Source organism: Epinephelus moara, chromosome 19 (assembly GCF_006386435.1).
Source record: "Epinephelus moara isolate mb chromosome 19, YSFRI_EMoa_1.0, whole genome shotgun sequence".
Classification (NCBI taxonomy): domain Eukaryota; kingdom Metazoa; phylum Chordata; class Actinopteri; order Perciformes; family Serranidae; genus Epinephelus; species Epinephelus moara.
Window position 1 is genome coordinate 23,111,512 of NC_065524.1, and position 18,665 is coordinate 23,130,176.

At 43.1% G+C, this 18,665-nt stretch overlaps 1 protein-coding gene across 3 annotated transcripts in view; it reads left to right on the forward strand.

The window, feature by feature from the left end:
* Nucleotides 1-221: 221 nt before the first annotated feature.
* Nucleotides 222-18,665, forward strand: part of dlg5a (discs, large homolog 5a (Drosophila)) — a 48,076-nt gene continuing 29,632 nt past the window's right edge. For 2 of the 3 annotated variants that reach the window (XM_050071384.1, XM_050071386.1), the window contains exons 1-4: nt 222-993; nt 14,514-14,582; nt 17,210-17,384; nt 17,954-18,097. In XM_050071384.1, the coding sequence (XP_049927341.1) occupies nt 690-993; nt 14,514-14,582; nt 17,210-17,384; nt 17,954-18,097 (692 nt within the window). In that variant the 5' untranslated portion in view covers nt 222-689. The remainder of the gene's footprint in view (nt 994-14,513; nt 14,583-17,209; nt 17,385-17,953; nt 18,098-18,665) is intronic. The other variant, XM_050071385.1, reaches the window with a different exon arrangement.

Genomic DNA, 18,665 nt, shown 5'->3' on the forward strand with positions numbered 1-18,665 from the left:
ATAAATGGTGTCTTTACTCTCCGGGTGAGTTCACTGTTTACCCAGCTTTACCACTACGTCGATATTTTTAATACATCTCCAGATTTTCATGCAAATTCTGCCCATTCTCATTTTTTCCGCCTGGGATTTTCGACGTACTACGGAGTGATGTGTACGCCCATTGAAGAAACGGGCGTGTCCTTTCCAAGCCCCGCCCCTTTCTCCTTATATGGTCATTGAACGGCACGTTGATTGACAGCGGGCAGCAGCTGCTGAGTTGCTCAGACATGGCGGAAGATACAGTGTAACTGAGGCTCATCGGCGGAGTTACGTGAGTTTCCCCAGCAGTTGAATCGTCAAAGGGCGCCTTGGATGATAAACACGGAGACGGGAATGTCTTGGGCTCCGGCGGACTCCGACAGGAAGCAGAAAACGACCTGAACTGCCACACACGAGTAAGATGGGAAAATGTATCGCTGTTTAGTGCAGTCAACAGCCTTGGGCAACAAATATGGCTTCTTGTGCCTTTTTCAATATGCTATAAAAATTTATCTCCCGTGCAACCTAATGCCGCGGTGGCTCCGGCTAACTTCTGCGAGCCGCGGTGACTTGAGTTCAGTAGTCGCTCGGTACTTTTGATCCGTGAGGATATTACATCCACTTGGCCGTCCGGGGTTAGCTGGGAAGCTACGGAACTACAGCGGATAGCCATGGAGCCAAAGCACAAAGAGTTGCTCGACCAGTGCCACCAGAACTTACTGGAGTCCATAACAGATGCGGACCGAGTCATCGAGCTGCTGATAGTCTCCGGTACCCTGAGCCAGCTGGACAGGTTCGAGCTGGACCAGAACTGCTCGTCCAGCGCCGAGAAAGTAGACCACCTTTTGAAGATGCTCATGAACAAGGAGAGCGACCATTTCCTCGACCTGTGTGTGGCCCTGGAGAAGGCATACCCTGACCTGTACGCTGCCCTGTTCAGCAACAACGGAGGGGGACCTGTGGACCACTCCACCGGTAAGACCTGCAGCACACAAGCCCTCACACACAGGCTTTCACTTTGAGGCTAAAACCCAGAGAGCAGCAGCCACAGCATAGCCCCCAATGTGGGTGCTATCTGGGTGGTCTGGCGCAGGGAGACCGTGTGTGTGGATAGCTGCACCACAGCACAGCAAAGCTTGGATTTATTATTAACCAAAATCTGTATAAAATGGTAATAAAGGTGCATGTGAAGGTTACAAGGGCATTTGTACTCAGAGCTCACTGAGTGTGTGTTCTGTTGCAAAACACATGCACAAGCTTGCATCTTTAAATATTCACATTAACCTGTAGACGTGAGTGCACAGGACTATATTCTGCCCTAACAGGCTCACCCCAGCACCTGCAACACACACATCCATAGTGCAGGGTTGGTGTGAGCAGGTATAGTAAATGTAGATAGAATAAAAACCAGGATCAACACTCACTCCAGTTTATCAGTGGCATGATATGGTTATGCTACATTAGGGTAGCCTGTTGTTTCCATGACAACCGTAGTACCACTGACATGTTGGTCCATATCGACCTGCTCATGGGTGTGTGCGTGCAGGCTGTCCATTCATGCATACACACCACAAACATGGTTTGTGTCAGTCCATTTGTAGAGGAAACCACCCAACAATAACAGCTCAAACTCCAGATTTATGTTTCCTCCCATGATGCATTAATGCTACATTTTTAATTTAGTTCAGTCACTGTAAGTCATTTGATTTTTGCACCGTGTCCTCGCAGCAAACTGCCTCCACTCCAGTGTTTTTTTTTTTGGGTTGTTGTTGTTGCACAGAGACAAAAGGCAACCAAGTGTAAAAGCCTTGTCTAGTTTTGCCTGTTTTGCTTTGTGTGAATGACTGAAACCAGTGGCTTACTCACAACCAGCGTCATGCCCCGAGGGCCTGAATGCAGGATGAGCCTTGAGACTGGAAAGTGGGGAGGAGATGCAGAGTAATGCTTCTCTTTGACATATTCCCTGTGTGAACCCATAAAGATCATTTTAACACAGCTGAGGCTTTATTTAAAAACACAATGTGATGCATGTATACTACTATGAAGCAGACCATAGCAGGTAATGCTGAGCTGGTGTCTTGCTGCTCTGCTGACTGGATCGCTAATGCTTCCTTAAGCTTTATTACTTCCTTGTATTGAGTGTTGCTGCTGCAGAATAACACTCAACCCTGAAATGCTCTGAAACACTCTGACACTTGTTTACCTGCGAGCAGCTGCAAAATTGGTCCCTCTGTTAGCCCCTTGACTCTGGCTGGTCTTGACAATGCGGATTTTGGCTTTTCTTCACACACCTTTAACAGACTGTAGCACCAGTGGGCCTCGGAGTTGACCTGCCTTGTGCTGGGAGAGAGCGAGCAGTAGTGAGTAGTGAGTCTGGCAAGTCAGCCTGTGGTTATTCAACAGAGGATTAGGCCCTGCTCTCGTCTCTCTGGTGTAAACTCTGTGCGAGACACGCTTTATCATGCCTCCACAGTCCTCAGTGTTAGCCGCCACGCTCTTGGCTCCTTCTGTTTTGACTCAAGTGTTGTGTGTGTGTTTTTATTTAATGTGCTATTATCTTTAGTGTAGTGATTCGGCTGATGCGATTACCACTTTTTAACCACACTTGTGAGAGACCGAAGACGAGCCACTCACTGAGCACCTCCAGGCGAAGAGGCTGTTAGATACAGCTCAGAGGGATGAACTCTCCAGAGCCCTGATGTGTGTGTGTGTGTGTGTGTGTGTGTGTGTGTGTGTGTGTGTGTGTGTGTGAACAACGCAGGGTGTGTGAAGAAAGGGAATATGAGTGTGTGTGATGAGTCTTGCTGATAGCAACCTGCTCTCAACTCATCCTCTTCTCATGCTGCCTGCCTGCTCTTGTTCTCAGATGCGCCTCCTTTGCCAGCTGAGCCTCCGAACACGCACACATTATGAAATCATCCAAACTCCAAAGAAGCATCCTCACCCCAAAGGAAAAGTGTACAGATGCTCGATTGTTGGAAGCTCAGGCTCTGTAAATTATTAGTGTTTCGCTGGCAACACATTTGCTGTGGAGAACATACAAACAAATCATTCATTATTTAGCCTGTTTTTGTGCATCAGCATGCGACTGTGGCTCACTCCTTTTGTTTTTTTCAACCAATTCTCTTACTCTGATTAAACTGCAGAGCAGATCATTCACTCAGAATAATGAGTATGACTGAAGTGATGTTGCAGAGCACATTTCTGTGTTCTCAAAACCGAATTGAATTCATTTCACAAATCCAAGCGGCTGCAATCAAGCTGATTTCATGCCTGGGATTGAGCGCTCATCCCCCCCTGTGCTGTATGGACAATATACCTGAAGGAGTGGAGTAGCTGAAGAGAGTACGAAGATGTACCTGCACACCCCCCCCCTCTCTTTTCAGATTCGAGGGCCTGCTACAGTGATTTAAAGTCAGTCCGAGAGCAGGGCAACACAATTCCCCCTGACAGGATGCAACGTCCACAGTCTTCTTCTTCTTGCTGTCTGCTTGGCTTTATTTTCCCATGGTCTCGGTTTCTCGTTCCCGTTGCTTTATTGTCTCTTTCTCTGAGTCACCGTCCATCCCTTTTAACTTTCCCTCTCTTTTCTCTGACTCATTATATTTCTTTCCCCCCGCTGAGTGGTTTCGTTTCTCCGCACACTTAAACAGAGGGACACGCCAGAGAGACAGAGGAGGGTGATAGAAAGAGGGAGCAAGAGAGAGGGAGACAACAGGCCTTTTGTTGAGAAGTTGAGCAGGCCCAAAGTGCCCAGTCAGCAGCTTGCTCTGTGTACAGCAGCCTAGGACATAGGCCAGTGTGTGTGTGTTGGTGGAGAGGGGGGGGTGCTCTCCTCTCCTCTGTCAACCAGTTTCTGTCCCACTCCATAAACCACAGTGGACAGACAGAGTGAGTTATGACCCTGACGCTCTTGTCACGACCGCTGCTCTTAAATATCTCCCATGGGCTGAACCTGGCCTCACTTTCTTCCCTCTCAGTCAGCGTCAGTGTCTGTCACCCAGTGACGCACACTGCCACTCACCTCATCGCCCCACTCTCTTTCCCCTTGCCACTCTTTGGACCTGTAGTCTGACGTTATTCCCTTCTCGTGTGTAGAGGAAGCCATCAATTCATCTGCTTTTCAGCAATGTTTCTGCTTGGGTGTGATTGATGCCATCGGAGTAGATCACATTTTATGAGTTGTCCGTGTGAGTTTTATGGCGTTGCAGTGTCTCTGTACAACCACTAATGCAGGGCGCAGTTGAAATGGGCCAGGTTATCTCGCGATTTAAGTAAGCCAACAGTGTAGTGAAGCAGGCGTTGAACAGTAACATTAAAGGTACTGATCAAGAAAAAAGAATTAAGATTTTCTTAGTTTTATATGACTATTAATTGAATATATTTGGTTAAGACTGTTGATGAGTCAAAACATGCCATTTTAAATAGAGCTGCAGCAAAAATTTTCATAGTTGATTAATCTGCCCATTATTTTCTCAATTAATCGATTAGTAGTTTGGTCTATATTAAGTCAGAAAATGGTGAAAAATGTCAATCAGTGTTTCCCAAAACACAAGATAACGTCCTCAAATGTCTTGTTTTGTCCACAACCCAAAGATCTTCAGTTTACTGGCATAGAGGAGGAAAAAAAACCCCCAAAAATATTCACATTTAACAAGCTGACAGCAGAGAATTTTGACTTTCTTTGATCAAAAAATTGCTCAAACTGATTAAATGATTATCAAATTAGTTGCCGATTTGTTTAATAGTTGACAATTGTGCAGCTCTATAATAGAAGAGCTGTAATAGTCCAGTAAGTTTACAAAATTACATCAATTTTTTGTAATGCTAGCTGTAAAACTATGAATAGACAACAGTTATGATTTTACAATATTAAAAAATGAGATGATATCTAGTCTTTCCCGAATGTCTTGTTTTGTCTGCAGCTGAAAAATATTCAATTTGCTGCCACAGAGGAGTTAAAAACCCCCCAGAAGATATTCACATTTAAGTAGAGTTTCAAACTTGATTAATCAATTAGTTGTCAACAATTCAATTAATCGCCAACTAATTTAATAATCCATCAAAAAAATTGAGTACATTTTTAAGACATTTTATAAACCCACAACTAACCAGCATCACAGAAATCTACAAATATCTTCGAGTAGTCCTTGACTCACATCTCACTTATCGACACCACAACAGAACCTAACAAAGAAGCTCAACCTGAAACTGTACGTAACAAGATCAGACCATATCTCACCCCTACTGTTTCAGACACATACCTACATGCAATCATTCTCTTGGCAATATCCTACTGTCTCCCCATATGATCCATCACCACAAAGGAAGCCATCAAACCAATAGCAAGACTATGCAACACAGCTTACAAGATCCGCAGTACCCTCCCCCTTTGGACTCTCAAACTGTAACGCCTTGACTTTTCAAAACTACACAAATAATCTAGCCATTAAATTCTATTTTCAGATCCTGAACAACAACTCCAATCCTACACTTATCGATTAATCAATGAATCGTCGCAGCTCTAATTTAAAATGACTGAAAAAGGAATCTAGATAATGGAATCATCAGTTGTGGGCAGCCTTGGTTGAGTCGTAATTAGCAGTGTTAATGGTATAGGTTTTTTTTGTCAATAACGTTGCTCAGTAAATCCATCTAATCAAGGCTGGAGAGTGACGCAGGCTAATGACAGATTGTCTTCAGTACTCTCACCAGGTCATTGGTGTTATTGTTCCATTGCAACTCTATTGTTCTCTAACACAGCATCGTTATAGTGTGGAAGTTGTATATTTTTCCACTTAAGCATTAATGTCTGATGGCAGGTTTATCTACATGCTGAATATGCGAACCACAGCCAGGAGGCTGTACTGTGGAGCGGGACTTCATTACCATTTTACACATGTTCCTCCACTTTCTAATTACCCCACAAGGTAGGGGGAAATGCCAGCATCTAAATGTTTACCAGTGCTATGAAGTCATGGAAATAAACAGCTTTTCTCCTTGTCTTACCACCCCCACCTCTACCAGACCTTGTTTTTTCTGCTGTATTGTGCTTTGTTCTGCTGTCTTTTCTGTTTATCCCTCCTCTCTTCTCCTCCCATCATGGTGTCCCAGCTTTCTCTACCACTCTCTGCTTGCCTTGTCTCTCCATCTGTTTAATTCTCTACCTCTTTATCTGCTCTGTCTACACCTGCGGTCGTCTGTCCTCCAATCTCTGGCACCTGATGCCAGGTCAAATTTGCGATGCTGACGATTGTTGCATTTGGTACCAAGAACAAGAGATGTCACTTGACTATTTTGGGGTTGGATGTTGTGACAAATAAGCCACGATAGCTTGTGTTTTGACCAGAGTGCCCCGAAGGACAATTAGTGCTCATATTTTTGATATTGGCATGAGTAGGAGCCAAAGCCCAAATGAGACAGACTAGATTTTTCAATGATTGGTTCCTGTCTGCTGGGTTGTTTAGGAGCATCTGGGTGATTCACTTGTCAGAAATATGAAGAAAACATTAATGCCAAAGGCAGCTTTCTGATGGTGCACATGCTTCATTAAAAACATACAATTATTTACTAGCATGGAAGAGCCAGAATCATTCAGATGTGTCACCAAGCTTTAACATCATCCGGTGGGCTATATGGGAGTGTAGTGAAACACATTTTGTTCCCCATAATTGCGGTACACAATAGGAAAAAGCCCATCTGTCGTCTCTGCAGCATTAGCTCCGACTAATAAGTATGTGCACTATTCTTCCGCACTAGACTCCTTTCTCTTGGTGACCTTTTAAAAAAATTATAGAGCAGTTTAATCACTGAATTATCTCAATGCACTATGAAAATGCTGTCTGAATCAACACAGCCTCCTCTGTGATTAGACATGAAAGGAATGTCACAAAAATTGCCCAAATTCCAGCAGTGGGTTTATTCCACACAGACAGGTTTTTTTTGGGGGGGGCAGTGTTTTAGCTCGTATTTGTACTAGCAACATTAAGTAGCAGAACATTTGGAGGACATGTTGCAGACATCTTTCACCTTTTAGTTTTTGACCCAACCCTTGGCACAGGCAAGCTGTTCAAAAACAAAATTATGTCTCATTTATGCTGAGGTAGGGCTCTTTGCAGAGAGAAACCCATTATGGCGTGCTGATAATAGGCTGGGGCTGGATTGCACTCAGGGGCTTTTTTTTCTCTTTGGACTTTGGCGCTGCTCAGCACTTCTGAAAGGTCCGCTGGGCTCAAGGCGAAGGACCTTTTTTAGGTCTTCTTCCACACGTCTTTTTCACCTCATGTCCCAGAGTGTTACACAAATCCAAAATGACTATAAGTCTGCGTCTGCATCTCGCGTTTCAATCAGGAGTAAGACAGTTCTTATTTTGAGACATGCCGCAGGGCAGACTTGGACCTATGAGTGAGAAAGGTGCGTGGGTTTTGACCATAGGCCTAGATGAACATGGAGCTGTGAGTCAGGCGGTGTGCGTGCGGTGGAGTAATCCTGCCTCATGGAGTCATCATGTTAGATGTCTTCATGTTTATGCTCAGTGTAGACTCCTTAAATCAGATGATCAATCCTTTACCCCCGCAGCAAGGCTTCACTGGCCCGTTGCCCAGAATCTTGGACTGTGGTGTCATTGCCTCCCCAGAAGTTTGGCCCACTACATGGCTCACTGGAAGTCCCAGATTACAGGGAGGGGATTGGACAAGGGAATTTATGTTGTGGGTTGTTTTTTTTTGTTTTGTTTTTTTTTCCAGCAGATTTTCAGATGCAGTAACCATAATTTAAACTTCACATAGATTTTGTGGTGAGGATCAGGCACCACTACTACTGCTCTCCGTTTATGGAATATAATGCAGTTTATAGAATATGATGCATTGTTATAGATTACGATTAGGGATGAGTGATAATATCGGCACATCATCGGTATTGGCAAATAAAGGCTTTAAAAAAAATAGTGCCATCACCCCAAATAAAGCAATTTTGCTGATATGACAGGCCGATAAGATGAAGCTTTAAAGGTCCAGCATTTAGGATATAGGGGTATCTATTGGCAGAAATGGTATATCATTTTTATAATTATGTTTTCATTAGTTTATGATCAACTGAAAATAAGAACAGTTCTGTTTTCATTACCTTTATATCTACTCACGGAGTGGGTCCTCTCCCACAAAGTCCTCCATGTTGTGCTACAGTAGCCCAGAATGGAAAAATCAAACACTGGCTCTAGATAAATGTTGTTACGTTGGCTACTGTAGTTCTCAAACACACTTGGCACATGGGAGAAGTTTCAGTTCTGCAACCTCACCACTAGATGGCACTAAATCTTACACACTAGACCTTTAATTATGCGACTCAGTCGAAGTAGGCATCTTCCAAGCCAGTTAAAGCAGGATGAATTTTAAGGTTCTGTTTGAAAATGTTGCATAAAAATAAAAATAACATGTATTACATGTAACCAAATTTAAAGTAGTTTTCTTATTTGACCAGTGGATGTGCACATTTGAAAAGCATTGTATTTTATGTCGGCATCTGCCAGTAGGCCATCATGATAAGAGTTAATTCCACCATTCCAATTTACTGCATTAAAAAATATTCAAATGGAGTAGACAAAAGGGTAACAAATCACAATATATTGGAATATATTTTATTTCATCATATTTGAAATCGCAATGATATTTTATCGCAACTTATGTATCGTGATAATATCGTGTCGCAGGGCCTCTGATGATTCGCACTACTACGAAACAGCAGTTAAAATCAGCTCCACCATGACCACCTACAATATTAAAGTACTGCTTAGATGTTAATCCAACTTAGGGCTGGGCAATATGGAGAAAATCAAATATCACGATATTTTTGATACCTCTACTGATAGTGTGACAATATTGTAGGTTTGACTATTGATGCTTTCACAAAATATTTAGGTCACGCAATTAGATTTTTGATAATAATCACCAGTAATGTGGATATAATGACTAAGTGGGTAAAGCCAAATAATAGAATAAGGCAACTAGCTAATATTTTCATAGTTGAGTGAACTGTCGATAAGAAACCAGAAAATATTCACATGTAGGAAGCTGAAAGCAGAGAATTTTTTTTCTGGGCTCCAATTAGCTGCTGATTAGTTTAACAGTTGACAGTTGTTGGAGCTCTATAATAAAACAGCTAGAACGGTCCACTTTATTGCAACGCCGCCTTTAAAACTATGAAAAGACAACACTTTCAATATTACAATAACCAAAATCTAAGACAGTATCTAGTCAATCACAATATCTATATAATATCGATATATTGCCCAACCCTAATCCAGTTATATATAATAATATAACAGCAATAATGCGCTATAAGCATGACTTTCCCCTTTTCCCCCACATTCCTTGACACCTCTCCACTCTCTCCTCTTTACTATCTGTGAACATCCTGAGTTTAAGCAGGTAGCAGGTGGGATGTGTGCATCACTAAGTGGAACTACATCCTCCATACTGTGAGCAGAACCACAGCCAGGATTTAGAGTTGTGAGATGCTCTCTGGCTTATTGCTGACACATTGCTCGGCCCCTCTTAAGCACACTGTAAAATGAGTGGGTAGTTTTCAAGCGTATTATTAGTGTTGCTATTATTTGCGCTTCTGTGGTTTAATGGCTGTGAAGCTGAGGACACAAAAGGAGAAAGACCACAGAGGCTATTTAGGCGCTACTCGCCTCTTGGTGTGTGACTTCTTTTCTTTTCCTTTTTTTTTTTTTAATCACTGCTGCTCACTGACAGTGAGAAGAGCTGACAGCGGCTAATAAAGAATAGCACACAGTATTATTTTTGGAATGCTAATGCTGTTCTTTTACCAAGTGGCCCTGAAAATGGTGTCTTGCGCGTTCTTGGGAACAGAGCAGACGCCTCGGCTGCTTCGAATCCATAGTTTCAAGGCTTGTCAACACGTTCCCGATAAAGGGAGTTTGAAGCAGCAGCAGAGTCCAATCAGGATGATAATCATACGTTTTTTATGTTTTGGGAGACGCTCTCATCGTCAGATAAGAGAATTTTCTGGAAGTGATGAATAATTTAGTCTCACCCGACGGTGGGAGCCAGACTTTGCATCTTTCTTTGATAAGACTCTCTTCCACCAGCCTCCCCAACTCTCATGCTCTTCTTTTTCCACCACGCTGCAGAATTTACTATTCCTCTCATCCGGTTTCACCATGGCAACGCATGTCATCCTGCTTTATGTGCCGGAGAACATAATCTGGTTGTCTGAAGCAACTGTTGGTTGCTGAGCACATTGCTTGATTGGGAGGGAAGGCAGAGGAGAGAGCGGAGGAGAGGAGCGTGGGGGAAGTGGAACCCCTTAGGTAGGGCGAGTACTCCCCTGACCTATTTAGATCACAGCGACAGGCCTTTGTTGCTGTTGCCTCAGGTCCTCCACTGGAATATTTCTCACCTTAGAGTGTAGGGAAGCCAGTAGATGCTCACTCCACATACATACATATCTATTAGCTCCTTTAAAACCTGCCATGATGTGTCTATCTTTTAAAAGTGTGTGTTGGGTACGATTTCTCAGCTTTGATCTGTTTTATCTGACTGTGTTTTGGCAAGCGGATTCCCCCACTGTAGATCATCAGATCCATGCTACCCTAATGGATGCCTGCTTTATTGATGCGGTGAACCTGTTTACAAATGATCAGCCTCACTGACTGTGGCTGGTGCTAATTGCTATCGATGATTAAAAGCCTTTTGGAAAAGGCTAATGCCGCTGACCCATCGACCACCAGATAGCTGGCTTGTATCCGACATGCAAATCTATACTGCATTCGTCGGTGCGCTTGCGGGGTTAACTAATCAGCCCGTGACACTGATCTAAATGTGGGAATTTTGGTGCACGCAGTCGTCCTCGCAGCCAAATCAGATTGTGAGATACCGAGGATTGTCCCAGAATTGCGCCGTTCGTGGGAGTTATAGCTGCCTGCTGATTGGCGAGTGTCCTCAGCCGTGGAGATTACTGGGTTTTTAATTTATTTGAGTGTTTTGGTTTCCAAACCACAAAATACAACATTCAAGAAGCTGCATTTTACAGCTCTTTTTTTCTTCCTCTGGCACATAGCTTTACAGAGTCTGAACAGAATTTTAAAAAGACTTAATCCTTCAGCTCAGATGGCATAATACCTCTCAGTGTCTTCCACTATGAGAGCTCGTCAGTCAGACGCTGGGTTCAAGGAGTCAGTTGTTGCTTTTCAATGCAGCCATGGAAATGAGCAAGAGCCTTTTGCATAGCCGTGTTGATTGTACAGGACTAATGCTGCGCAGCCCCAGAGTGGTTCTCGTCATGTCTGATGGAACAATATGAAATCAAAGCCGTGTGCTCGGAGCCCTTCGCAGAGTAAAAGTGTTGAGCATCAGGGAATGTCAGAACAGATTAAAAGCCTTTCCGCCCTGCTCCTCGCTCTCTCTCTCTCTCTTTTTTTCTCCCTCTTTGTCTCTCAAACACCCTCCCTCCTTATCTCTTTTGCGACTTAGTTAGGCTATCTCCTTTCATCTGTCCTCCTCTGCTCCATGCCTTCCCCTCTTGCCCCCCTCTCCTCTCCACTGTCTGCGGGGCCTAAGATGGAGTGGCTCAGTCGCACAGAGCTCATAGTTAATTAGGCTTGGCCTTGTCACACATTGAGGGCTGGAGCCAGAGTTGTAGCGAAACCCAGTGGGGAGGCAAGGACAGAGATGGAGATCTAGAACAGTTGGCGTCAATCTATTGCCTGCTGCTGACAAAGCCAGCTACCGTTCCCCCGCTCTCTTAAACCCTGCGCACAGGAAGACTTTGTCCATGTGTTTGGCGTGCATTTATCACATTTGATTAGTATTATCTGTGCCTCACTGTGCTGGTTTTATGCTGGTTTAAAACTCCATTATTTGCCAGTGTATACAGGTCTTCCTGGAATTTTTCTGGACCTAAAATGATTGGTCAATTCGTCAGTGACAGATAGAAATGAATCATGATTCTCTCCTTGAAGTCGTTCATTTACGTTTCAATATCCTGAATCGACTGGTTGTGTCTGGCAATAGAAGCATGATTGGATGAGATTTGTGCCGCCAGATTGGCGATGATTCGCTCCTCCATACTTGCGAGTAGTTTTTGTATCAGCCAGAGATACCGGTGGATTGTGCTGCGTCGCTGTTAGCTGGACAGTCATCAGCGCTGCCATCTTGTTTGCCGTTGCTCTCATTTTTGTTTTGTTTTTGCCCTTGGTTATGGTCATTTTGCCCATGTTGAACTGGATACAGTGGGTTTTAGAAGCGGGTTCTCAAAGTCTTAGATGGGTAAAAATATAGCAACTGTTGAATAAATGTCGAATCGCAACAGAGCTCTTCTGACAGTTGTCTACTCCGCCATTAGCTAAACTGAAAGTTTGTTTTTGTTTTGTTTGGGTTTTTTTGTGAGGTTTTTTTTCCCTCTCCCTCTCTTTTCTTTCTTTCCTCCCTCTCTCTCTACATTTATTTGAATGATTAATACAATTATCTGGTGAAGTTCTGGTAGCTTCCCTCCTTTACCTGAGTGTATCTCGTAACCTGCAATCCTATGGATGGATGGATGGAATCAGGGATTCTGATTTTAAGTTGTCAATAATCACAGTGAACAGTTTTTCTTTATAGTCAGTTGAGGAATGGTTGAATTGATGTCAGATATACATGTTTTGCGTCTTTGTTGTGGGATAAAAACATTGAAAATCAATAAAAACATTTACAAAAAAAAAATTAATCAGCAAACATTTTTATAATTGATTATTTTTAGTGATATTCCAAGTATAAATTCAAAACATTTCTCTGGGTCTTGTTTCGTCAATGTGAAGATTTGCTGTTTTTACTCATTTTGGACATCAGTATAATACAACTTATGGAGTAACTGCTTTTTGTTTGCTTTGTAAGAGAAAAATATGTATCTTATATAAAAAATAACCTTGTTCTATAATAAAAGCTCATTTTTTTTGGATGGAACGCAGTGATGTAACTGCTTTGTAAGAATATCTGCTATCTGCACATGTATGCTCAGATAACGTTCAACATTTCTAGTCAGATGTCACGTGACTTAATGTTACACACAAAATGGCGACCAGATATAAGAGTGATGTTTGTAAGTATTCTGACAAAATAAACAAAATGAATGTGCAGTGCAAGCTATTTAATGTTAATCTTGCGTATCATAACTATTGCCTATGGTCTGTGCAATACTGAAGGTAGGCTTACCCTAGCCTCCACCTGCATTTTAGCTTGGCTTTTCATTTCAAACCATATACTTTACGTTAGATTTTGTTTTTTGCAATTTCTCTAATAATTTAATGTGCAGTGGTTAGCATTGTCGCCTAACAGCATGAGGGTTCCTGGTTCAAACCCAGGGTGGGGGTTTTAACCCCAGAGTTTGCATGTTCTCCCCATGACAGCGTGGGTTTTCTCAGGGTACTCCAGCTTCCTCCCACAGTCCAAAGACATGCAGGTTAATTGGTGACTCTAAATTGGGCGTAGGTGGGAATGGTTGTCTGTCTCTATGTGTCAGCCTTGTGATAGTCTGGTGACCTGTCCAGGGTGTACCCTGCCTCTCACCCAATGTTGGCTAGGATAGGCTCCAGCCCCCCCGTGACACCCAACAGGATAAGCGATTACAGAAAATGAATGAATATTCCAATATGGAAATTTCTAAAAATGCCCATACATAAAACCTACACGCTTGAACCATTTATTGTTTGTACTCACTAAAAGCCATGTACCAGTAGCTCATTTGTGTCTTTTCCCCATTTTTTTCTCTCTGTACATTGTGGTGATCAGTGTCTTATGGCAGCACACCAAGTTTAGATGTGTGAGAAATCTAAGTAAAACCCATCTGCTCCTCCTGGAAAATATGGATCCAAACTGAGCTTTTACTGTACAATACAAGAGGTGTTGCCTTCAGCAATAAGCACAAGCCTTTAAAAAAACATTCTGTCCATGTTGTCGGCCATGTTTCTGTTGCCCTTTGGAGCAGGGACTCTGCAGCATAATGGGGACCTGCATAGCCTCTCCTATGGATTGTGGTAGCCCGTGTGAAATATCCCCCAGCTTAACGGTGTGTACAGCTATTCAGAAAGAGAACCATTTTCTCTCTGTCTCTCTCTGCCCCTCTCTCTCTATGTGCTTGACATAAAAAGAGAAAATCCCATTTCAGCCGTGACATTCTGCCTGTGTAGCAGAAACATACAGGGACTATACATCAAAGCAAGGCAGAGTGCACAGCGAGGGAAAGGAGGTTTAATGACGACGGCAGTCTGGAGTGATAATATAGAGCCCCTAAGAAGGAGCGTTGAAGTTATTATTCCAAGTATAAACCCCTGCACCAAATCTATCATACAGCTGTGCAGGGAATATGAAGCTGGTGGTGTAATATTAATTCCTTACCACATACAGGCAATTAATCCAGGATGGTGTTTAATTGGTTAATCAATCTATCAGTGCTGCATATCTAAATGTATCTCTTGGCCTTTTGTGTCTTGGCAGGTTCCACGTACAGCGTTCTCTCCACTATGCCCTCTGACTCAGAAAGCAGCAGCTCCCTCAGTAGTGTCGGTATGTATAAGGACCCATGATGCCTGTTATGCTGTGTGTGTCATGCCAGGTCAGACAGCTTCTACACTATCTCCAAACACACGCTAACGGCGCAGAGGAAAAATCTGCACGGCTGCATTATGACTTGTGAGATGCTGTTCGCGCTGACATTAGCACACTTCCTGATTGTCTGCTCAGGGACAGAGTTTAGGAAGTTTATATTTCCTTTAAATCCCACATTGGGACAAAAAAACACTCTCCTAATGTCTTCCTCCTTCCTTAAGGAAGCCATGTTTGCCTTTCCCTAGTGTTGACAAAGGTCCAAATGACTCAGCTGTGTTACATAAACCTACAAAAGGGCCAAATGTTGAGCCAAAGATGGACATAATCCTCAGATTTCCTGCCGTGGGTGTTCTTTTCAATGAAGAAAACAAGGCTGAAAATGACTCCTTAATGACGGATGGGTTTTTTTTGTCAGAGTGTGTGTATTTGGAAACTGTCAAGGACACACAGTGAAAGAAATTATTTTTATTTTAATGTCTGTTCAAATTACAGAGTTTCTACAGGTCCTTAAAATGTCTAAGTTCAGTTTTATAAATACTGGGCCTGAACAATCATAAATAGTCCTAAATTTAATTTATCTATCTATTAATTTCTTTTTGTCAAAATAAGTTAAACTCTTCATCATGAAAGTCCACATTTCTCACACCATTGAACATAACGCCGTCTTTTTACTTAAGACTAACACTTAACAGTTGGCAAAATGTCGATTCATGTAACCCAGTGGTTCCCAACTGGTGGGTCGCGGTCCAAAAGTGGGTCGCTGGTCCATTCTGAATGGACAAAACACACTTTATTTTGAAGTACGGTTAATTTCTGGCACAATTGAAGTGCAGTTTCCTGTTGTAGAGTAAATAACTAACGGACAGCTACTTTACAGAGACAGCAAACTAGCTTGACGACACGGCCAAACGCAAGTATGACGCTGAATATATTGAACTGTGTGGACCTTGAACTAATGACTAAGGAAAAATCTGGACCCTGGGGCAGTTGGGAACCACTGATCTAACCCACTCCCACATAAAACCTACTTCACAGGAGACCACATATGTACTACTGANAGCTTGACGACACGGCCAATCGCTGTATGGCTGTATGACGCTGAATATATTGAACTGTGTGGACCTTGAACTAATGACTAAGGAGAAATCTGGACCCTGGGGCAGTTGGGAACCACTGATCTAACCCACTCTTGCAACCATATTCCCACATAAAACCTACTTCACAGGAGACCACATATGTACTACTGACATTTATACTTAGCTTTATAGTAACCTGCAATGCCTGGATGCAAAAACAATAGCCCCTTTTACACTGCCAGATTTTCTGCGAATGTTGGGCCATTTTGCCGGCAAGCTGCGAGCGTTTAGACACACACAGCTGGACTGACAAGTTGATTGGAGGTGCCCAATTTTCCGCCTTGTAGTCACATTGGCGTAACCCTTTTAGTTTAAACAGACTGAGGCTGTTGATGACTTGTGGGAGGAGCTGTTGATGACGCCACACGTGCGAGCCACTGGCGGTTGATAAACAGGAAACAGCTGATAGCAGAAATTAGCGAGCAGCTAGTAGCAAGAGGGAAACACAAACCTGACAGACACTATGAAGATGAGCCACTGGGGAAACAAGGAATTGTGCGCCCTTCTTGTCCTCGCAAACGAAGAGGCCATTAACCGTCAGATGACGGGGACGGTGAAGGACGGGCCGACTTACGAGAGAATCGCCGAAGGACTGACCAGCTGCGGCTTCCCTCCCACGTCACTGTTTACGTCACACGCTGAGCAACACGTTTTGTTACTTGCTCATGCCCCCATTGCCTTGAAAAGGCGCATTCTGTATAAACAAAAGTAGGTAGGCAGCATTTTGCCGCACTCCCCGATTTTGTGTTTATACTGCCAATGCTGAAAGAAGACTGATTGGGCTTTCCTGCAAATTTTTTGTCCAAAATCTGTCTTAAATTTGGTTATGTATTATCTTAAAAAAGGTCTCAAAAAGCATTAAATTTAAGTGTCTAAAACCTGTAGACACCCTGAAATCCATTAGGTGAATTTTAATCTCAGTCACAACAGGTAGAATGGAACAGATCTTGTAACAGAAACATAAGGCCAGGGTAAAGAAAATGAATTCTCCTTGAAAATAACCACTATGAATGAAGTATTTCAGTGTGGACTCATTATTCCTTTACAAAGATCTCAGATGCCTCAGTGCTCCAAACACGAGTGCTTAAATTGAATCAAAGAATATGTAGTTACTCTTATTTGAAGCACACGGAAAGTAGCAAATCTGCTCCTTTCATGTTCATGTCAGAGATTACAGATGATGTAGTCTTGTAGATCTGACTTAATTTTCTGCAAATTTACAGCAAATTGTCACGGAAACCCCCTCGCAGATTATATAACAGGCAGTTGCTGCCCTGAATGTTGGGCAGGGCTCAACTCTTTTGCTTCCTAATACTAAAATGTGATGCAAGGTTACTCTTTGATAAGTTATGTGTCCATTTGGGTGTCTCTTCTGAATTAAAGGGGGAAACTTTTCCAGTGCGTGCTGATCAACAGTCCTAGCCTCTGGTAATGTGCTCACTGTTGCAGGTTCGCCCGTTAACGGTGAAGCGTCCTCCCCACCCCCAGCCATCAACGACAACCGGCCATCCGGCGACAACCTGGACACCATCTTGTTCCAGCTCCGCCAGGTGACCAGGGAAAGGGACGAGCTCCGCAAGCGTCTGGCGTTGGCATCGCCCGGGACCACATTCGACGACTGCAGGTGCAAATCCCGGCCTGCCTGCCAAGTTGTTGTTGTTACTGTTTTTTCAAACCTCCTGCTAACACTTTAATTTGGCCGATGTCTATAAATCTGTCTGCTGTGATTATAGATGCTTTTTGCTTAAATGGAACACATCAGATTCAGCTACTGACTTTGACCTTAGAATACAGTTTATGACTGCTAATGTTTACTCTCTCTAGACTGTCAGTGTCCTCACTCCTGGCTGCCATGTTTTCATCTACTAACTCTGGAATGCTGTCTGGAATATTGTTGACTCTACCTCGCAGAGAGAGGGCTCTAACACTGGCTGCTTAATTAAGTTTAATGTGCTCGAGTTACCAGATGTTTCTTGTGCAACAGATGATATGAAGGCTGCTTTGCTTACATCACTGCATACTTTTTTAATGCTGTTTACATCCAGTGGAACATTTTATTCGTATCTTATGAATTCTCACAAAAGGGGAAGGTCAGCTCAGTCTTTTACATCCTATCTGAGTGGCATTCGGCCACATTACAGCACAAGGCTGCTGGATAGAGGGTTGATTCCTTTGCTGCTTTTCTCCCTGAAGGCCAAATTCCAAAGCCAGTCATGACTATGAGCGTCTGAAAAGCCAGTGCATGAGGGCCATGGCGGATCTGCAGTCGCTCCAGAACCAGCACACCAAAACGCTCAAGAGGTGTGAGGAAGCTGTGAAAGAGGCTGACTTCTACCAGTAAGTATTTCTCCTGTGAGGTGTCATGGCACCTTTCCCTTTCTTGTTGCCAACGAAGGACTCTCACAGCGCTTCACTTTTAAATATTTACCCATAATATGCCTGTATGCTGTGCATCTAGCTGCTTATATTTCCATACGAAAGCAGTGGCGACTGTGTGTTAGGACTCTTTACTGAAGTGCAAATGATGTAAGTGTAGGATGCACATTGTGTCACCTGCCACCTGCCGCTTTTCAGCGCAGAAATAATTACATTTTATTGCATTGTTTTTACTGGAATTGTAGCAGATACTGGCATGGTGTTGCAATTAACCTAATTGAAAGAACATCCCTCGGAGCTACAGCTGGCTTTCACATTGAAAGGGAATTGGCACTGCAAAAAAAAAAAAAAGACATGCATGGTTTTAAAAGCTTGGAAATGGAGACATTTATGTGATTGAATTATTCAGCCTAACAGCTCGTAAGCCTAGGCGAAATTTCTGGAGCATAGAGACTGATCATACGGTGTATTAGCTGTTAGAGTGTTTAGCTAATTGGAATATTTTCTAACATGACAGAAGCAAAACATA